Genomic DNA, 22,861 nt, shown 5'->3' on the forward strand with positions numbered 1-22,861 from the left:
GCCAGGTCATACTGAGAGACAATGAGTGGCGCTGATGGGGACAGAAAAAGGTTGAAAACAAAAGTTTGTGCTTCGACTTCAGAAATTCAAACCAATAACTAATTTGCTCTTATAAATAATAAGAAGCATTTTTCTACTTACATGAGAATTTAATCTCAAAACAGAAATCAGAAAAAATATTAAGTCCAGGGCATGAAACCTAAACCAGAGCTTAGATTTATTCATTCTAAATAGAGCTAAGAGTAAAAACTTCTCCATAAAATATATATTGTGGTTATAAAAAGGCAAAAGTCTTAATGAGAATCATTGGTACTCAATAGAAGAGTGAATTAAAACAGCCAAGGGAAGACCCAAGTCTCATGTTTCTCTTGTATATTCCAAAGTTCCAGTGAAAGTCCAGGTAATAGAGGTTATTTCCCACACTGTTAAAGCAAGGTTGCAGACACTTCTGAATTTTGGTCCCAATGCTGAAGGAGGGCACACCTCTGTCCTGGAAAATGACACAGGAATGAATGCTCTTCCCATGACTCATTCTGGTCATTCTTCCAGCATCACAGAAACCAAAAAATATAAATATGGCCAAATACATGATTTGCTATCCCTCTTCTTCAGGTTTCTTACCTGTTTCTTATGGATAATAATATTGCCTTAAGGATTATGATGAAAATATGATATCCAAGTATGTGTACAGTTTTGAACAAAATGCCTAGTACGAACTGGTCAATAAAGAATTATGTGACTATTTACTGAATTACATGGATTCTATAAATAATTACTGAATAATTATTGTGATTCCTTTTATTGGCAGGGCTCAAAACACATCCCTGTGTGACCTCAAGTAAGCCATGTAACTTTGTGAACCTGCAGTTTCATCATTTTTAAAATGAAGAAACTAGACAGATTCTCATTCTGACACAGAATGTCAGGTCTCTGAGACACCAGAGAATAGATAAATTTACAGCCCTTGCTACATCTCAAAGCACTGTCATTACACAGTGTAGGTGGAGGATGGTGCAGGCTGCTGAGAGGCGCGCTTTCCACTGGGATTGATCCAGTCGTCTTCCTTCACTTCCACATGAATGCTGGGGGGTCCATGGTCACACTCATCACACCCTCAACTCAGGCAAGTCCAGCAGCCACACTTAGGAGACCTGGGCTACAGGACAATCTCCCAAGTCCTAGCCTCACAAAACCTAGTTGAAGATGGAAGCTGAGAAAGTGAGGAGGTGGTTTGGGGGAGCACACTCCCCTACTCATCCCTCTCATCTCAAACTCACCTTCTGCCACACAGGAACACTGAGGATCACCAACCACCCCGACCATGAGCTTGATCTTGCCAGGCTCTGTTAGGGGAATGCAACTACACATCAACAGTGTTAGAGCAACTCAATATATATATATATCTCCAACAATATTCCCTGAGAAGCATTCAATGCCCTGTTCTTTTCAATATGTGGGAAAACTAAAAACAACAAAATACCATCAGGTTTACAAGACTTCCCAAGATACATGACCACACATGTTTTCAGGGGATATATACAAATGATTCTGATCACTTGATACCTTGAAAAGAGCTCTTGTGGGACCAGAATGACATTCGTAAGTGACAAGTATGAAACGAGTGTTCAGTGACATTAAAAAAACAAATCAACCTACACACAGAGGAAGAGCTATGGATGTAGGGATGTGAAACTGGTCTTAAGTGTAACGAAAAGCCAAGATGCTGCCCCAGTAAGAGAAAAGAAAACAACATAACAATGGGATGCAGCAAGAGGAATACTGAGCCAGGAGAGAAAATATTTTTAAAAATGAATTATTCATTCACTTGTCAGTAGCTACAGAAAAAAATGCAGAAGACCCAGAGGATATCATGGCAGTCTAAAAGTTTGATATCTTTCGCTTGTGGAAAAGCCTTAAGATCTGATTTAACTTAGAGAAGGTGAAGTGACTTCGTGACTACCACTAAGAAAATATAACCTTTTGGGAAACTATCCCTACCTTGATGATTTTATACACACAGGAGATGAACAATGAGGAATATGCTTAGACGTATTGGGAAAGAGGTGGGCCTGTGGCATTGTCACAAGGGTGCACAAATACTGAGAGTGACTGCTGAAGAAATGGTCCCCATCAGTGACCCTCAGGTGAGACCAGGGGGCCTAGTGTTTCAGCACAGCCTGGGCAATTGGAATGCAGGGCTCCTAAGATTCCATGACACCTCCACCTTCTAATTCTGTTATTGCAACTGCAGACCGTTACCTGGCACGCTGGCTGCTACCTCCCTCACTCTTGTCAGAGTCGGAGCTACAGGCAGTGCCTTCAGCTCTGAGCTCAGGCATCCTGGTCCCTGTTTTTGCGGTTAAGGACTCTAAAGTGTTGTGGCGTGTTCATCAACTTTTTCTCAACCGTAAGTTAACAATTCCAGTTGTTGTCATCTCTCAGTCCTGATTAAACCTAATTGATTTCACTAGTTTTTGACCCATCATGTGTTTGGGTTTCTTCTCCCCAGTCCTTGGCTCTACCTCTTCTGCCACAAACGTCAGCATGGTGGTATCTGCCGACCCTTTGTCCAGCGAGAGGGTAGAGATGAACGTCCTAGAAATCAACCAGGAATTGTGCTCCCAGCTGGCAGAGAGCAATCAGCAGTTCCGAGACCTCAAAGAGAAATTCCTTGTGACTCAAGCTACTGCCTACTCCCTGGCCAACCAGCTGAAGAAACACAGTAAGTTCTATAGATTCACCATCAGGAACGTGATGAATGATCACCTGTCTTCTCTCTGAGAAACTGAATGATCTCTTCATCAAAATTAATTTCATCCTTCCCATACTTCTAGGAAAATAGAAATGGGTTTTTAACTTCATTGTGTTAAGGATGGAAAACAGAGGCACAAAGTATTTAGCAACTTTTCCACATTTGCATTCTGGTGTGAGGTGAGAGTAGACTTAAAATCCAACATATTGACTGCTGACACAGGCACGGAACCACCTGTTTTCCTCAGTAAGAGGCTAAATCATGTTTATGAGAATCTTCTCTGTACCATGTAAGATGCTGCAGACAAATAACCTCTAGTCTGTTCATCTAACTGTCTGGGACTAATGAACTTCCATTCAGTTAAAGCTTCTTTTAGGCCCAATAGGCAGAGCTCTGTTCTGGGCAGCCTGGGGAAATAATGACAGTACACAGCATCCGCTCTAAGGAGTTTAAAGAGGAGACTGCTCCTAATAGTAATTGTGGCAGCCATAAGTGACAGCATCAAGAGCAGGGAGTACCACGGTGAGAGGGAAGTCCTGCTTCCTGGGGCACAGGCTCTTATTCCTAAAGAGGAAGAAAGATGGCACATGAGACATTGTGGAGGTAGCAGTGTAGTGTGCAGAGCAGGGACCCTGGGCCAGTCTCCTGGGCTCCATCCAAGTTGCCTATCTTCTCTTTGCCTAGGTTTCCTCATCTGTTCATTGGGTACAATAACAATACATACCTCAGAAAATTGCTACAATGACTCACATGATCTATTTCTTCTAGGTCTCCTAGAACAGTTCTTGGCACAGAGAAAACACTATCTATTAGTTCTTCATTCTACTGTTTCTAACTTAATTCAAAGTTTATTAGTATTTGGGCATAGTTCTATTATAGCCTCTGGGTTTTATGCCTCATATTTTATGCAATTATATTCAGATATGATTTTTTACATATTTGACATGATTGTGATTGAAATATCCAGTACCAGGGAAACCATGAGTCCCATAGTGCTAAGGGTCTTTCCAACTGTACAGGATATCATTACTTCATGCCCCAGGGCAGTGTTTTACAGGAGAGGCTGCAAGGTTTGGGAAAGTGGCCCAGGATTCAGAATCAGACCTCAGGGGCTGTAAATTATGACTCTGCCTTGTTCCAGGTGAATCATCTTGTCAAGTTACTTGATGTGCCCTTGAGTTTCTTTCTCCCCATCTCTAAGTTGGGGAGTATCAGATGCCAGAAAGTTGAGAGGTTGATAAATAAAGATGTGGAAATGCCTGCCTGGAGCCTGGTACTGGGGCTGCTTTCATCCTTGGGATAGATGCTGCCACCTGCCCTATAGGTAGTGACCCCAGCAGCATATCCAGCCTTCCACTGAGGCAGGCGTGTCTGTCTTTTCTCAGAGTGTGAAGAGTACAAAGACATCATAGACTCTGTGCTGAGGGATGAACTGCAGTTCATGGAGAAGCTGGCAGAGAAGCTCAGGCAAGCTGAGGAGCTCAGGTGAGTGGGCCCTGTTGGGGGCAGGCAGATGGGCAGGGGTGGGAATCTCTGAAGTGCAGCAACTCAGCTGCGAGAACTAAGAGCTGAGCTGGGCCAGGACAAGGGCAGACATTTACATGGCAGGCACATGTCACACAAATATTTATAAAACAGAACACTCATCTTAGTAAGTTATGGGTGGCAGTTGTTTCATGAACCTTGTTTTCTCTTTTTAAAACAAGTAATTGTTGAGGTGAAATTTGCATAACCAAAGTTAATTAAAAGAAAGTGAACCACCCAGCAGCATTTAGCACACTCAAAATGGTGTGTGATCACCACCCCATTCACTCTTACTTAGAATCACCTCCTGACTGCCTGTGGCATGTCATTCGTTCAATCAGTTTTGCCTTCTTGACCCTGTCATTTTTTTCTTCCTACATCTTTCCAATCCACCCTATTTACACCTGATCACATTTCTGTGCATGGCTTTAGTTCTAGTCACGACAAGATGCGCTGTGTGAATTTCCATATAGAAATGTCCATGGCCAAAGTGAAGGACATCCTTTTGGAAACGATCTAGGAAGACACCAGCTTTGTTTGCAGAAAAAAGGATGAATGGAACATCATTGAAGATCTTACAGGAGCACTTTCTTATATAGAGGGAGCCTTTAAAATATATGTGTGTGTGTGTGTAACACACACATATACATATACACACACACATATATGTATAAAATTTAGTAATATATATTTTTTATTAATATATTTTTCTCTTGGCCACAGGCATTTCCCAAAACATGTTCTGACCTTCTGCTTGAAGGTCTCCTTGAGGACATTCTCACAGAAACCTCTGTTGCAGTATTAGAACTGATCACTCATCCCTTTCCATTATTAAATGTTCTCTAATATCTCACCTTAGGCAATATAAAGCCCTGGTTCACTCTCAGGCAAAAGAGCTGACCCAGTTACGGGAGAAGTTACGGGAAGGGAGAGATGCCTCCCGCTGGCTGAACAAGCATCTCAAAACCCTCCTCTCTCCTGATGACCCTGACAAGTCCCAGGGTCAGGACCTCTGAGAGCAGCTGGCTGAGGGGCACAGGCTGGCAGAGCACCTTGTTCACAAGCTGAGCCCAGGTAAGGTGGCCACGGGCCCTGATGACACACAGCTCCAGGCTTATGAAAGTCCCCGGACCTCCACACCTCCACAATGACAATTTTATGGGTAGTGTTTCTTTCCAGTAAACATTTGTGGCCATGACATGACCAGAATTTCTTGGGTAGGAACAGAGATGGGAAACCCATAGGGGGTAGGTTACAGAATGGCAAATGTATCCTCCTTTCTCGACAGAATGTGGTCTTTGGAGCAAGAGGCAGCATCCGTCCAGTTTTAAAGGACAGGAAGGAGGCTGTGACAGGAGGCAGCTTGTTAGAGTGAAAAGAGCCCTGGACTAACAATGAAGGTTCCCAGGCTCTATCTTCAGCAATGTCTTTAGCAACTGTGGGCAACTGATTAATTTATCCTTCCTAGGTTTCTGGCTCTAAATCTGTAAAGGCAAACAAATTGTCCCTCACATTCAAATGTGGGAACACTTATGACTATATTTCACAATGAGATAAAGCCCCTTGCTCTGTGGTGTTGGAGAAGGCACTGGATGTGGTAGCATTTGGTGGTAGGAAGTGGTTTAGACTGGAGCAGTCCCCATGGAGAGATTGTCCCTGGTTAACACAATGGAAGCCACTTGGAGGGCCCATGAAGTCCCTAATGTATGGAATACTGTGGGACAAGGTTGTTTGTCCTGTTCTAAGAGAAAGATATAGGTTCTAAATGCAAGCAGTGACAGTATACAAAGCCTGTGCCTGGGAATCAGATCTGTAGCAGGATTGGGGAGACAGCTGCTGGAGTTCAGAGACAGGCTGGACAAGCCTCCAGTGATATGAAGAGGAAAAGGTCTTTTCAATATTTGGCCACATCTTGATGGTGACCCTCCAGATCAGAAACGCATTGCCTCATGGATCAGGAAAACATGCCAGGGCATTTTTTTAGAGATAAAACATGAGAGCTTTCAGTACAGTGTGGACTTATACATATAGATGTTTATGTCTCTGTGCACATAGGGCTCACTCTGCTTGCAGTGGGTGAAGTGGGAAATATTTCAATGGACACATCTGTATTTGCAGAAAATGATGAAGATGAAGACGAAGATGAAGACGACAAAGATGAAGAGGTTGAGAAAGTACAGGAATCACCTGCCCCTAGGTAACACTGAATAATCAGGAGCAGGTAATGGATGGTAAAATATGAAAAAGGTCTCAGAAAGAATAAAAGAGAGGTGAAGGTAGTCACAGATTCCAGATGCAGGATAAAGAAAGCTGCAGAGGGCACTGATTTCATGTGCTCACCCAACAAGGAAATAGCCCTGTTAACATGCTTGTCCATCGTCTTCATGGTGCCTGTAAGCATGACCCTAGATGAACTCGCCATCCCTAGGGACTTCCTACACACACAGAGGAGACCTGTTCTCCCCTGTAGTGAAAGCCAGGATGAGATGTAAAGCTGCTTTCTACACTGTTGTCTTTAGGTTCTTTTTAGGAAAGATAAATAGCAGAGAGGCAACAAGCAGAGGAAACAGGAAGCACCTAGCAAAGTTGAACACAAAGTATAGTACCTAGACAAAAAAATTTACATTTCATGTCACAATATTAAAATTTAAAAAAATTCTAGAAGGCACACCATCTGTGAAGTCTACAATGGCTCAAACTCCTGTATAGCCATGGCCACAGTATGTTAACTACAACCCAGCTTAGACACACCATGTGGCAGCTGTTTCGGTTCTCTGTGTGTGCTGTCAAGACTGTACCATACAGAGACAGCTGAGTCTCCGTCCTCCTCAGCTCCTATCTGCCTAGTGCAATGATCACTAGCTGCTGTCTTCCGCTCTGGTTCCTATGGCAGCCACACTTTGTTGCAGACAGAAAAGGATTGCCTGTTCCCTCTTAAAAGGAACCTCTCCTTTGCATTCTGGGACCACTCTCTTAAGCCTCCTTTCAAAACCAGCTAGGACTTCTTGGGGTACAATGCCTTTTGGATTAATCTTCTGTCATCTCTATCCCATTGGGCTCATCAGGGAGGTGCAGAAGACTGAAGAAAAGGAAGTCCCTCAGGACTCACTGGAGGAATGTGCTGTCACTTGTTCAAATAGTCACAACCCTTCTAACTCCAACCAGCCTCACAGGAGCACCAAAATCACATTTGAGGAACATGAAGTTGACTCAGCTCTGGTTGCAGAGAGTGAACACTCTCATGATGAAGAGGAGGAAGATCTAAACATTCTCCCAGGTAGCCTCTCTATTCTTTGTCCGTCCTAGCTCTGTCTAGGCTGAGGAAGATCAATTCTGAGGACAGACTATATACATACATATTGGTTTGAATCACAAACTATAATGGAGCCGGGTGCGGTGGCTCACACCTATAATCCCAGCACTTTGGGAGGCCCAGGTGGGTGAATCACTTGAGTTCAGGAGTTCAAGACCAGCTTGGGAAATGTGATGAAACCCATCTTTACAAAAAACATGAAAAACTAGCCAGGCATGGTGGTGCGTGCCTGTCATCCCAACTACTCAGGCAGCAGAGGGGGGAGAATCACCTGAGCCCAGGAAGTAGAGGCTGCAGTGAGCCATAATTGCACTCCAGCCTGAGTGACAGAGTGAGGCTCTGTCTCAAAAAAAGAAAAAGAAAGAGAGAGAGAGAGAGAGAGGAGAGAGAGACAGAGGAAAGAAAGAAAGAAAGAAGATAGAGAAAGAAAGAGAAAGGAAGGAAAGAAAGAGAAAGAAAGAGAGAGAGAAGGAAAAGAAAAGAAAGAAAGAGAGAAACTATGATGGAATATTAAACACAGTTATTTGAGGGTCAGAGAACATTCCTCTCCTCCTAGGCCCATGGCATGGACTTTGTCTTCCTGGCCCTAATATCAGCATACTGGACCACAGGCAGGTGTGATAAAGTCATAGCCACCTTTGTACAGGAGGTATCTGTCAGGCCTCCTGGCTCGGTTCCTATGTCTCTTGTCACATGCAATAATGATGTGTGTCCCTGAACAATGTCCATGGAGTTTCTATGCCTGTCACAGGCCACTGACAGTCTTGCCTATGTATTTGGAGATGTTTCTGTGGATTCACTGTTCTCAGCCCCAGGCTTGGTCTCCTTTAGGTCAGCTTGTCCCAGCTAAGCAGTCACCTTGAAAGCAGGACAGAAACACTTCTACCTTTATCTTGCTTATAAGTTTCCCTAAACAAGGCTGGGCCCTGAGTTCTTCACCCCATGAGTGGTCAAGGTTTCTGTGTAGCACCGCAGACTCTTTTTTATGCAAGGACTGTTAGAATTTATCCATCAGTTCAGTGTCCTATATAAATTTCTCTAACCATTCATTGACCATGATATATGATGAGATAAATCACTATTGCAACAACACTTCTGGAGAGTGGTTAGGGCAATTTCTGAAAATCTTGGGGAAAAAGTTTTGTTTAATTGTTCGCACAGACTTAGGTCAGAGGACAGGTGATTATGATCTACCAGATGAGGGAGATTTTGTCCTATGGGTCTGGAAAGCAGGCACATCTACTTCTGAAAATAAGTCAGAATGATCCTGTCAAAATGTCACATTCTTACATTGAGGATATTTATGTTCTTGTGCTATGACTGGACACTTATTTGCTCTTGTGGGAAGTGTGATTTCCTTACTGTGACCTGCTCTTCTGAATTTGTTTACAGAAAATCAAAATGATCATGAGGAAGAGGAGGGGAAACCACCAGTGCCCCCCAGGTAACTGTGGATTTGTGGGCTGTTAGTTCAATAGTGACATCTGGACACCACGGATCAAGGGAAAATAGGAAGTGATGAACAGAACTGTCTCATCCATTCATCCAACTGCAAATTACCCCTTTAACAATGTTGTCTTCTTTATTGTGGTACTTGAATAGGTTTCAATTTCTTAATCCCTCTCAAGCATAAGAACCTACAATCAGTTGAACCAGGTGAACTGACCAAACTCAGGGATTTCGTGATCTCACCTGTGGTCCCCCATGAGGTTACTCCAGGGTGAGATGCGTGTATGCTTTCTGTATGTTTTCTCACAGCATGTTGGCACGTATTTGAATGCAGTCGAGAAAATTAAAAATAAAAATTTCATACTATGTCAAAATATTGAAAAAAAAAGGGGGAGGACCTTAAAAACACAGGATCTGTGTGTTGGGAATGCCTCAAGAGCTGTGTTCACTTGGATGCTGCATGTAATGTCAACGCAATTTGTGTAAAGGAAGTGAAGTCCCGGGTTAGTTCTCAGTGCTGCAAGTCATGATGCTTGATGCTAGTTTACAGGGAGATTGTGGGTCTTCCTGCAGCCGCTCGTTTGTGGCAAGTGCACTGAGCACCTGCTGCTCATGTTTGCTGTGTCTCCAGGACAGTCACACTCCACCCCACATTTAGAAGGATAGATTTTTCTCTCTTGGAGGAGATCCCCCTTTGCTTTCTGTGACCACTCCCTTTATGTCCTATCAGATCACCTGAGATACTATGATGTTGAATCTGTCTTGGTCTAATCTTCTGTCATTCTATCCTACCTGGCACATCAGAAAGCTGCAGGATTCTGAAGAGAAGGGAGTCCTGCGGGACTTACCAGAGAAATGTGTTTTGTCTCATTCTAGACACCATGAGAAGTCCAACTCTTACCTGCATCCTGAAGTCTCTTTCTTGGCATTGGATGAACAGAAAGTTTGCTCTGCTCAGGATGTTGCCAGGGATGACTCCAATTCCAAGTGGGATGAAACCCCACTTGGCTTCCTCGGTAGGCTCCGTATTCTTTGCACCCCACAATTTGTCCATAATGACAGATGTCATACCTTCAGGAAGACTCTATGCTTATATACTGGTTAGAACCAGGCTCTAGGATTGAGTTTGAAGGAAGGCATCCTATAAGTCAGAGTTTTGCTCCATCCTAGTCCAGAACCACACATTGTCTTTCATCTTTGCCCCATTGCCAAATCACTGTACCCAAGGTTGACCTGACAAATTCATACCCACCTCTGTAGCATGGGTGCAGGATATATCCACCAGTCCTCCTGATTTAGGTTTAATCTGTCATCTCACATGAAATCTAATTTTCCCTCCCAAACAACCTGAGTTTCTCTGCCTGTCCAAGGCCACTGGCAGCCTTATCTATATTCTTGGAGCTGTCATTACCCTCGTTCACTTCTCTCAGGCTGGACTCCCTCCGCTTTTAGTAGGCTTGTCTTAGCTAAGAAGTCTCTGAGTACCAGAACATGAACACCACTATTAAATTTTGTATGTTTCTCTGAAAGGAGGCTGGGCCCTGGAACTCCCTGCCATATGAAAGGCCAATGTTTCCATGTAGCATTAGAGATTCTTTTGATTTAATCTGTCCCTCTAAATGTAAATTCTACAAAAACACTGACAACAGCTTATCAGAAGGAAACATGCTGAATACTGCAGTAACCTGCCAGGAAGCATTAAAGTAGATCCCCAGGATCTGTTAGTAAACAGGTTATGGTTAACAGTTTGCTGTGACTCAAGACAGAAGGGACTGTGATGATGACCTTTCATATCAGGGAGATTTTCTCCATGACTCAGAAAAGCAAACCTAGTGACTTCTTACAAGGCTCACCCTGAGACCTCCTGGGAAGTTTCTCTCACAATAGCCTGTGATCACACCAAGTATATTTATGCCCCTATGTAGGTTTGGACACAAGGTTGTGCATGTATGAATGTGATCAAGTTCATCTGGCGGGTCTTCTCTTAATTTATTTACAGAAAAGCAAAATGATCTTGAAGAGGTGAAAGGACAAGAAACAGTTGCTCCCAGGTAATTGAGAAAAATCAGGGGCTGTCTATTCAGGGCTGGTATCTGTGAAACTCATCTCCACAGAAAACCAGAAAGTCCTGAATATACCTAATTCATCTCTGCAGCCAACCGGAAATGATCCTTTTTAACCATGTTTTACATTTTCATTGTGAAACTTGTAATGTTTGCCATTTCTTATTAACTTCGCAAGTTCAGTACATAAAACCACTTCACCTTGTGAACAACTAATCAATCACACAGATTTCCTTAAAGTGAGTATCTTCTTCTTATGGTGTCAACCAGCCTGAGACCCATATCTGCTTTCTGCTTGTTTTGCATTAGCACAGTGGTGAGCATTTCAAGGCAAGGAAATTAGGTAGAAAAAATTTTTGTTATACCGTGCATGATATTGAGAGAAAGAGGACTTGATGACATGCGATTTTGAGGATACGATTATGCCTCATAACTTATGTTTACTTGGCCACTACACATAAAATTTAACATCATTTAAAAGAAAGGAATGAAGCCACTGTTATGGGACATGATATTCAGTAAGTCATGACTGTTATGGGACATGATATTCGGTAAGTCATACAGAGAGACTCAGTCTCCTTCCTCAGAAAATCATCATCTGGCCACTTTGCTGAGCACCTGATGCTTTTCTCATTCTCATCTCTCTCTTTCCCTCTCTCTGTATTGCAACCTACCCATGGCAACCACACTGTGCCCACCAAGAGGAAGAGAATATTTAACTCTTTAATGGGTTGACCCATTTGTTTTCTGCGATCACTCCCTCATGCCTCACATGAAATCCAGCTAGGGCTCTGAAACTCCTTGGATTAATTGTTAGTCCTTCCTACCCTACAGGCTCAGCAGAGGACCACTGAGAGTGGACAAGCGTGAAGTCCCCCAGGAGTCACTGGATGGATGTTACTTGACTCCTTCCATCCTTCCTGACCTGACTCATTCCTACCACCCTTACTGGAGCACTTTGTACTGTTTTGAAGACAAGCAAGTCAGCTTGGCTCTTGTAGACAGTGAGTACTCCATTGTGAACATGATAAATCCCCAACTGGTGTCCCAGGTAGACTCCGTAATCCTTGCATCTCACATCCCTGGCTGGAGTGAGGTGTGTCATTGGTGTGGGCATGACTCACAGACACAGGATGATTTGCATCAGCATCAAAAATCAAGTTGGAAGCACAGACATGGGGTGGGTCAGTGAGCTTTGCTCTCTTCCTCATTTCAGACCATGCCTGTGTCACCCTGTGCCCACTGTCACGACATTGACAAATTCACACCAACCTATGCAGCACGTGCCCAACAGGTGTCTGTCAGGCCCCTTAATCTGAATAAGATTTGTCTTGCCAGCTATTGTGTTCCTTACAAGTTTCTTTCCCCAACCATGTCCTATGAGATTCTATGCCTGCTCAAGGCCAGTGGCGTTTCTGTCTACTTTTCATTAAAGATACTACCCAGGTTTCAAAGAACCTAGCCTCATTCTCTATGTCTTTGATGTTATCCTGTTTTAGCTGAGCAGTCCATTACCTTTTGTTATGTTTCTAGAAACAAGATTGGGCCTTGTCACTCCTAGATGTCATGAATAGCCAATGTCTCTTTGTATCACCAAAGATTCATTTTCATTCAAGGGTCTGTAGATTCCCTCCTACATTCTAATTTCAGGGTCTAAAATCCTTGTAACCATGAACAACATGAGTATTTGATGATTGAAGGCTGAATATTGCAGTTTTCCTTCTAGAAAGCAGCTGGGGTATTTGCCTTCAACTGGTGTGAAAAATTTGCATAACTGTTTGCACAAAATCAGGACAGATGTTGGGATAATGATCTGGGAGAACAGGGAGATTGCATTCCTAGGCTCAGGGAAGAAAACCAAGGCATATCTCTCATGACAGGACCTCAGGCCTCCTGGAATATTTCTCTCACGGTGTCCTGTTCTCCCACTGAGGAAACTGACGTTTCTATGTTAGGATTGCACAGTGGATTGTTTATATGTGTAGGAGAACCTGCTTAATCTGTCTGTCCCTTTGTGAATTTATTTACAGAAATTAAAAAGGATCAAGAGGAGGTAGAAGACCAAGACCCACCATGCCCCAGGTAACTCTGAGGAATCATGCACAGTTAATTCAGTGTTGATATCTGGAGTCTCAGATGCAGGGAAAATCAGAGTGTGCTGAATATATATACCTGTTCCATCTGTTCAGCCAACCATGAAATGCCATATTCATAAGGTTGACTGTTTTCATTGTACACCTGTATTTCTAGTTCCTCCTTATTAATTCCTTTCAATTCTTCTAATCTGCATTCAGTTGACTCTGTTGAACTGATCAGTCACAGACATTTTCTGCAGTCCCCTTTTCTGTCCTTTTTGTTTAAAGTGAAGTTGAGTTGTACATCTGATGTCTGCCTCTTTGGCATTACCATGTTTGCAAGTATTCGATAGCAGGGAAGTGAATGAAAAGAAATCATGTCATGCTACAATGTTGAGAACAAGAGCTGTTGAGGATACAGGAACTCTGTGAAGACTCAAGAGCCTGTATTCATTTGGCCACTGATGCTAATTTCAACAAAATGTATGCAAAAGTGCCGAACGCACTGTGTCCTGGCAGTTCCCCACAGGAATCCCTCCATCTGCTTCCTCCCCAGCTCATTGCCTGCCCAGTGCACTGAGAGCCTGTCATGCTCTGTCTCCTGCTCGAGACAGGGAAGGATGGTTGTATCTCTCTCAGGGGAATGTACTTTGCTTCCTCTGGGCCTTCTGAGGGCCTCCCTATAGAACCAGCTGGGTGTTGGTTCTCTCTGGTGTTTATCTTCTGTCTTCTTTACCCCAGGCTCAGCCAGGAGCTGCCAGAGGTGAAGGAGCAGGAAGTCCCAGAGGACTCCGTGAATGAAGTTTACTTGACTCCCTCAGTTCACCATGACATGTCTGACTGCCACCAGCCTTATAGCAGCACCGTGTCCGCATTGGAGGATCAGCTTGCCTGCTTTGCTCTGGATGTAGCCTGTGAGTACTTCACCCTGGAGGTCACAAAGCTCCAGTGTCCTCCCAGGCAGCCTCTATATGTTTTGTTTCCTGCAACTTGTGCAGCTGAGACAGACCATCTCTGCAGCAGGCTCTATACACTGAGCTTGTTTTGAATCTGGCTCTTGGATCCAGTTTTAAGCACAGACATCCACTGGGTAGAACTTCCTCTTCTCCTGTTCCAAGTGCCTCCTCTGTCACCTGGCTCCTTCTCACAGGAGCAGGCTGTGGCTATCAAAACAGGCCAGAGAAGGGAGTGGTGAGGGCTTATTGCAAATTCTTGGCCACAGTAGCTCAGCTGGAGAAATTTATATAACAGACCCCCTTCTTTAAGATAGGGCATCTCTCTTTTCTGAAATTATCTTGCTAACTCCATGTCCTTATCTCTTCTCTGGCCATCCACATATGTTGGGAGTTTTGCCCAATTATTTGGAGGCCTGTTTCCTGATTCCTGTGTCCCAAGCTAGATTCTCTTCTTCAGGGACCCCCAGCCCTGGGGCCATGGGCCATTATGGGGCCATGACCTGTTAGGAACTGGGTCGCAGAGCAGGAGGTGAGCGGTGGGAAAGCATTTCAGCCTGGATTCCACCTCCTGTCAGATCAGCAGTGGCATTAGATTCTCACAGGAGCTTGAACTCTATTGTGAATTGTGCATGCCAGGAATCTAGATTGTGTTTTCCTTATGAGAATCTAATGCCTGATGATCTGTCACTGTCTCCCAGTAAGTGTCACCCCCAGGTGAGACCATCTAGTTGCAAGAAAACAAGCTTAGGGTTCCCACTGATTCTATGATTATGGTGAGTTGTATAATTATTTCATTATATATTCCAATGTAATATTTATAGAAATAAAGTGCACAGTAAATGTAATGTGCTTGAATCATCCCAAAACCATCCCCCCTAACCTGGTGCCTGAAAAATGGTCTTCCATGAAACCAGTCCCTGGTGTCAAAAAGGTTGGGGACTGCGGCTCTACTTCCTCTGAGGTGTCTTCCCTCCACTGACGCAGTCCAGCGACCCTTCGTTTATGTGTGGCTAGGCTTGCATCCCCTGCAGAGCCCCAGTGGTTTTCTCCATGTGGGGGTTTGTAGTGTCAATCAAGTTTTGGTCTCAGTGCTCTATTCTCATGAAAACCATCGACAACTAGTGTCCCTCATGAGGTTCTGGCCTAACCGATGAGCAAAGCAGAGTGGTTCCTGTCCCCATGATGTCCAGAAAACCCATCCTCTCAGCAATCGCCCCTTGAGATAGCAGCTTCACAGGATGTGTAAAAAGAAAATCCAATTTTCATTTCTTCTTGCTCATTCTCTTTTTTTTTACTTCAATTCTGGGAATTTCATGTGGATCGTTAGGGGTTTTACACATTACATGATCTTCTAGTAAGAGCAAGTAACTCTGTGATGTCCCCCAGTATATTGGATTATGTTGTAATGAGATTAGCAAAAATCCCAGATGTGTTGATTCACGCTTGTTATTCCAGCACTTTGGGAGGCTAAGGAGGTGGATCGCATGAGCTCAGGAGTTTGAGACCAGTGTGGGCAACATGGTGAAACCCTATCTGTAAAAAAAAAATTAGCAGGGCATGGGGGTACACACCTGTAGTCCCAGCTTTTTGGGAGGCTGAGGTGGAAGGATCACCTGAGCCTGGTTAGTTGAGGCTGCAGTGAGCCACGATTGCACCACTGCACTCCAGCCTGAGCAACAAAGTGAGACCCTGTGTCACACACACACAAAGAAAGAAACTAGCAACAAAAATGTTGGCCTCTATTCTATTTTGGTCAGTAAGTGCCTTTCATACTGGGACCATCCCCTTTCCCGTTTTGCATTTCTCCCTGAGTTTCAAAAAAGCAAATGCTTTTCTAGCATCACAGTGATTCATGAAACAATTAAAATACACACTGACCTTGCACCTGCTGTATGCCCTGCCCCTTTGCAAGCAAGCTCTGTCCTGCTATAACCCATTCAGGGATCAAGGGACACTCCCAAGTGGGCAGTGGCATCTCCATGTTAGAGCTGAGAACAATGAGGCATTTTTAAGAAAACTTAGAAAACCTTGGAGAGAATGCAGATGTAGAGAGGGGAGGAGAGAGAGGAGCCCCACAGCAACGTGGATCCGGTCTGCAGGCCCTGTCCGCATCCTGAGCCCGACCTGGACTGGCGTGAGGTCATTGGAAGTCTTTTCTTAGTCCACTCAGAATGTGTATTCCTCTCCCTGTGGAAATGGAAATAATTTGTTTAAGGGGTGCCACCCAAACCCCACTGGAGGAGTAGGTAATGTGAGGATCGTGTCCTGTGTTGCCTTCCTAAGGAACCGCGCACATGCTGATCTGTAGCACTTGTGGCCCCTGAATTTGCGGGAAGGGACTGGTCCCTCTCCTACATTGCCTATGTCTGCTGACACCCACTATATGGCAATAGGATGGATATGTGTGTAGGGGGTCAAACCATTATAGTCAATGGGAAATTCAAAATGTCCCCGAACCCAGAAAAGTTTGCCTCACTTAGTGTTTGGTCTGTAGCATCCCAGCCCCCTTTTTCGTGGTTCTTTCTCAAAGCCTCGCAGCTCTAACTCTTGACCTGTTCTTACACCCCTGTCTGTGGAGAAAAATAACCACTCCTCTCTGTGCTCTGAGGCCTCTCTAGAACTTTCCCTCTGGGCACAGGAAAGAGATAAATAATAACAGAATAATCAGGATGGTCTTGTTAGACAATCAAAACCCTCTGGGCTGAAGCAGAGGTTTTTCACCTCAGGGACACCCCAGCCTGGGCCCCTACCATGTCAGCGTCCCCAGGCACAGGCAGGAGAGGTGACATCGCCTGCATTTACATGATGTCTGTCTGTGTGGCGTGGGTCACTGGGTGGCTTCACTGAGAGCAAGGACATCAGGGATGGGTGTTCTGGGAGTGCTTAACAAAGGGAAAACTGAGATGGTTCCTACTGAAGCCTCTTCTCCTTTCAGCTCCCACCGAGGCAGCCTGTCCCCAAGGGACTTGGAGTGGAGACTTGAGCCACCACCTGTCAGAGGTGCAAGTTTCACAGGCACAGCTGGAACCAAGCACCCTGGTGCCCAATTGTCTGCGACTACAGCTGGATCAAGGGTTCCACTATGGGAATGGCTTGCCCCAGCGGGGCCTTTCCTCCACCACCTGCAGCTTCTCAGCCAATGCTGATTCTGGGAACCAATGGCCCTTCCAAGGTAGGGAAGGAAACGGCGTCATGAAGCTCTAATCCAGGTGTTGGTGGTCACGGTGCTGTGGGTGGAGGAGAGAATGGGGCCTCCCATGCTTCCTCAGGGTCCAGTTGAAATCCACGATGCTCCAACCCAGTGAGGTGAGCAAAGGCCTGGAGCTTCGGACCAAATCTGTTCTCAGGTCCTGGGTTTGCCACTTTCTGCTTGTTGACTTTGGCCAAGGTTTTTGTCTTTTTGCTATTTATATCTCTGTTCCCTCATCTGAGGTACCTGAAAAATAATATCTACCAGCAATCATTGTTGGGAATATTAATTATGATAATTTCCAAAGGGCCTGATTCCATAAGAATTGCCTAATAAACCTACGAGTAGGTGTTTATCTAATCCTTTTATCTTTCTGCTAAATTTACACTTAGAAAGTGACTTCACGGACGATGTCTCCTCTGAGGTAGAGCAGTTATGAAGATCTCTGCTTTCTAGGGCCCCTCTTCCTTTCCTTTCTCACACAGACTCCTCTGCCAGTTTTCTTCCTCTCCTTCCCCATCCCTCATGAAGCCAATTTTCCCGTCAGGCACTTTCAATAACAACCTATGAGGCACATTGAGTAACAGTGTAAATCCTGGGCCCACACTCAGTCTCCTGACATGTCCAGCTTCTTCTGCTGTTTTTTCTGCTTTTTTTGAAATAAAAGGGCAACTTTCACATGGAAAGTGTTCACATCAGTCTCTTTTATGAAATTCCATTTAGTTCAAATTCTCCACTCATGTCCGTGGCCGTGTCCTCAGTTTCCATCTCACAGGGATCCATTTCTGCTCAGATTTCCTTAAAATCCTGGGTCGTGTTCCTTCTCACTCTCCATCCCACTCAATATCTCCTCCTGGAGCCCCTGGGGCCGCCTGGTGCTCATCTGTCAGGCGATGCCCTCAGCTGAGGAATGAGGGAACCCCTGTCCTCAGGGGGAGGGAGGGTTGTGTGAGACAGCGAGCACCATCTGGGCGCGTGGAGAGGACACATGGAAGGTGCTCAGGGAGTGTTGGGGGATGCGCAGTCCCTGACACATGCCATGATAACTTATTTAAACTGATTTCTTAGCACTGAACTCTCTTTTGCTTCTCTGTGGATTCTCACACCCCCAGCCAAGACTCACCCCACTGGCTCAGACACACTCCCTCTTGCTCACTTTCCCTGGAGTCCGGAGCCTGAACCAGGCTCCAGGTAAGAGGACAGAGTGAATGCCTTTCGTTTCATTAGCATTTTCCTTCACCTGGTGATTTCTCCCTGCTGTCTACCAGGTCATTTGTTTCTCCCATACCTATTCTTTCTCATTCTTCTTTTGTCTCCAATTATTTTTCCAATTTCAATGGACCAGAATAGTGACTCTACTGTTACGTTCAATCCCTCCCAAATCCCTATTTTTTTCTTTAAATTAATGTGTACAGATATATGTGTTTGCATCATTTGTCCTATTATGTGTGACTATGTATATCTGGTGTGTATGCTATATAGGGTGTATATATATATGTAGTAGATCATATAATGATGCAACTTTTGTAAATTCTCTAGGTTTAGTCTTCCTGGTTCTTTTCTCTCATCAGCTGCTGTCACCTATGTCTGGTCTCACCTCTGTGACACATGGGCTGCCACCCTGCCAGGCCCTTCCGTTCCCATCTCCTGTTTGAACCCAGCTCTGATTTAACTTTGATTTTTGTAATCTCTTCTCTCCCCAAAGCATAGCCTACATACAGTGTTATTTCCTTGCCTTTGCCTTATCTACCTGGAAGCTATTTGTGTTTCTTAATCCTAAGTTTCTTGAATATTTTTGTGAATTGGCAGTGCCTTTGGTTCCTGGCAATCTTGTCGTTACTGAGTAATGTAGGAAAGATCAACAAAAAAGAAAGTATTAAAGTGACTCTATCGGCTTCCCCTCACCCTTTGGACTTTCTTGTCCAAGGCCCCTTTCCTGATTTCATGTCCTCTGGGTGGAAGAGAAAGTCACAGTAAGATCATGGATGCCAGCGGATCCCATTGGCTGTGTTTTTTTTTCTCAGGGCTGGTTTTAGAGCCCTCTCTGGGGATAAAGAACCCTCCCCAGATGGAAGATGATGCACTTGAAGGCTCAGCAAGCAACACACAAGGGCGTCAAGTCATTGGCCAGATTCATGCCTCCCTTGTCCTGATACTGAAGATCATCAAAAGAAGACTCCCGTTCAGCAAGTGGAGACTGGCGTTCAGATTCCCTGGCCTGCACACTTAGAGTGCAGAGGTAATCACATCTATGGCTGATAGCTGCACTCACTTCTTATTTCTCTGTCTATGGTGACAGCTCATTCTCCCACTGCTTTTTCTCTCCCATTTGTTCCCTCCAACAGCTGCTCTAACCTCTGTCTGGTCTTACCTCTGTGTCCCATGGGCTCCCACCCTGACAGGCCCTTTCTGTACCCATCTCCTCTTTACTCTCTGAACTCTGCTCTATTCCTTTTTCGACTGTCTTGAGAGTCCCTCTCATGGCCACAGGAGAGCCAGGCCTCCTTGTCCCCATCCAAGTGCGTAGTTGAAGCTGTGGAACACAGGGTTGTTTGCCTGGAATCACACATTCCTTTGGGAAATTTACCTTTCCTCACTGCATCCCCAACTCGTTGCCTCTTTCTGCAGAAATCATTGCTTTAATACATCATTTACACATAGGTTTTCCTCTTGAGTCTTCTTTTGAGCAACTCAGCTAAGTCAACTCTTAATCATCACTTGTTCCTCTGAATGAGAAGTGTTAAAACTAAGCACTAAGAGTCCCCCTAGGAAACTAAACTAGAACCAGGGTCACAGGTGGGAGTTCCCTACTGGCCTGGAGTCAGGTTTGTCTTTAGCCCAAGATGTGCAGCCAAGTGCCAACGTGGATGGAGTTGCCAGGGTCTCAGTGTTCTCACCTCATGGACTCACTTGAGCTGACGTTAACTGGGAAACATTTATGACATTCTAAAGGGACATCACTCCAAAAGTACATGCAGAGGGCAGGACTTGAAAACTGCATACATCATGAGGTACATCATTCTAACCTCTCTCCTTTTTATTCTCATTTCCACTTCTACAAGTCCAGTTAAGGGTCTAAAATGCAAGTCAGATGAATCTTGAGGCCATTGTATATGAGAGAGCATTTTATGAATTAACTTTGAGAAAAGTGACTCCAGGACCAGCTTTATGCATACACTAGATGACAAGAATCTGTCTACAGGACAGTCTTTGCTTTGGTGCAGCCCAATTGATAAGACAGAGATTTAACTGAAATTGTCAGAGAGAAGGTTAAAATCCATAGAACCACTGGGAACAAAGCCAGTCATGAGATAAACGGGGAAAGGAAAGAAAATGATGGGAAATTGGGCTGGTCCATTTAGTATCTCTAAATCCTGCTGCCATGTAATAAGCACCTGGTGAGATTTCAATTAAGATGAATGCCTTCAACTCATACCTCGAGATTCTCACTTACATGGCCTGGGGTGTGGTCTGAGAATCTGTAGTTTCAAAATGCTCCCATGTGATTCTAATATGTGGCTAAAGATGAGCAGGACCCCTGGTCTACTATGACCTCAGGTTACCAGCATGGAAGTGCCACATTCTGTGGCACTCCACAGAAAAGGCTGAGCCTCTATCAGCCTTTGATGGGATCTGTAGTCCCCTCTCAATGGTACTCTTTGCGTAGCATAGAAAAAAATCAAGAAGAAAAACAAGAAAATTAATAGATTAGACTTTTAGCCTCTGCTTGAAGCACACTTACTGAATTTTGAATACAAGATAAGTAAGAAATAGTCATGATATTAACACCTAATGTACAGAAATAATACCTGCCATATTACATATAGTGGAATTTAGTATTTTCTTTTGCATTTTAAAATAAAACTTCCAGTTTACATTTCCCCAAACCCATTTTATAGCCCACGAATGGTCTCACCACTGCAACATGAAAATTTTACTTTTGGTCAATTATTGTCCTTCCACAAAATCCCCAAAGAGAACTCATTGGTCTCCCTGTCCTGAAGAGCATACAATAACAAATTAAGACTGAAATGCTGTGAGAAATTGTATTTGAGTACTTCTTCATGCCTCTCTTCACACTGGCATAAAATATTAAGAAGAAACCTTTCCCATAATGTAGTTGGGGAAAACAATAAGTGGGACGGGAGACTGTAGTAAAACACAAACCAATCCTTTTCACTTTGTACTTCAGAGTTTTCTTGGTCTAGATATTGAGAATATTTCTAGAAATGCCTTAAAGTGGAACCAGATGTGGAATCAACTTCAGGGCATTAGGGAAAATAACTTGGGCCATGGTTACAGTCCCTGGTCTCACTTTGCTAACTCCATTTTGAGTCTCTTTTTTTAAACTCCCTTTCTTTCCTGCTGACCTTTGGACAAATACTTATAATTATACATATTTTTTATTTTTTTATCCAACCAAAGAAGCAGCAGCAACATCATATTTATCTGTAAAACCTTATTCCTATCCTAGCCAAGGTGACCCAACCACCACTCATGACTGTTGAGACCTCCAGATTGGAGCCTTTCCTCTCGCTTTCTCCGATCTTTATTGAAAGGCCTTAGTGGGTGGATTCTAATTCCTGGGTTGTCAATAGCAACCCATGTGGCCTTAGTTCAGTCTTATCCCTGTGGCATCACTACTTCTCTGTTGTAAAATGTGGACCTGGACGTGGATGTTGTCTGAGGTTTCTGCTGCTTCTCATATCCAGGGTTCTTCCCATGGCCCTCCCATTCCTCCCTAGAAGACAAGGACATGGAGTTGTAAGGGGGTGGGTTTCTCTGCAGAGGCTCCTCTCCTTCTTCAGCCCTCTGTTTCTTAGCATGTATGATTGATGCTGAGTACATGCTCACTGGGAGGAAAGCCATCACTCTGCTCCAGACAGAGGGGATCAGGAGGAAAGGGGATGATGTTCCCCACTGCTTGTTGGGCATAGGTGGGGTCCTTATATCCTGCACCCCAGGCTGACTGGAAGTTCAGGGAAGTTCGGGAGTGTTTTCTTCTCACTTGTGGATGGCACTTCCCCACTCTGACAGCCCAGGACTCACCCTTCAGCTCATCCTCCCAGCAGGAGATCAGTTTGCCCCTGAGCTATCACTACTTAGCAATCACTCCAGACTCAGCCATCAGGTGGACCTGACAAAAACGCTCATTTGATTTTTTTCTCTCTCTCCCCTACAGATACCAAATAGTGCTGGAAGGATGCAAAGGATGATAGGATGAAAGGATGTCACAAAAAGTAGCTTTTCCACTTGATGAAAACAACTAAAACAGCAAAGCAAGTTCAAGTCCAAACACAATACTGCAGGGGTCCTTCACTGAGGAATGAATTTTAGACACAGAATACTCTTGATGATTTCAACCCACTATGCTCCTTTGATTTGAGAAGCCACAGTCCATCCCCCTCCAATTGTGATCAATACCTAGGGAGACCAATGCCCAGATGGACAAACAGCATTGACAGGCATTAGCCCTGCTCCTCAGTTCCCATCGTGTAGAGAACAGGAGTCCGCAGCTGCTGACAGGAGACAGCATGTC

General features: G+C 44.3%; 1 protein-coding gene across 1 annotated transcript; it reads left to right on the plus strand.

Annotated features, from left to right (window-relative positions):
* The first annotated feature begins 2,248 nt into the window (after nucleotides 1–2,248).
* Nucleotides 2,249–22,546, plus strand: LOC129040856 (neuroblastoma breakpoint family member 6-like). Its single transcript, XM_054495701.1, is given in 15 exon segments — nucleotides 2,249–2,407; nucleotides 2,510–2,722; nucleotides 4,138–4,237; nucleotides 5,136–5,350; nucleotides 6,395–6,473; nucleotides 7,342–7,553; nucleotides 8,982–9,033; nucleotides 9,915–10,054; nucleotides 11,038–11,089; nucleotides 11,936–12,105; nucleotides 13,132–13,183; nucleotides 13,918–14,090; nucleotides 17,068–17,304; nucleotides 19,347–19,561; nucleotides 22,505–22,546. Coding segments are annotated over 14 exon segments (1,917 nt in total). The 5' UTR covers nucleotides 2,249–2,407; nucleotides 2,510–2,544.
* Nucleotides 22,547–22,861: the final 315 nt, after the last annotated feature.

The sequence above is a fragment of the Pongo pygmaeus genome, chromosome 1, assembly GCF_028885625.2.
Source record: "Pongo pygmaeus isolate AG05252 chromosome 1, NHGRI_mPonPyg2-v2.0_pri, whole genome shotgun sequence".
NCBI classification, from domain to species: domain Eukaryota; kingdom Metazoa; phylum Chordata; class Mammalia; order Primates; family Hominidae; genus Pongo; species Pongo pygmaeus.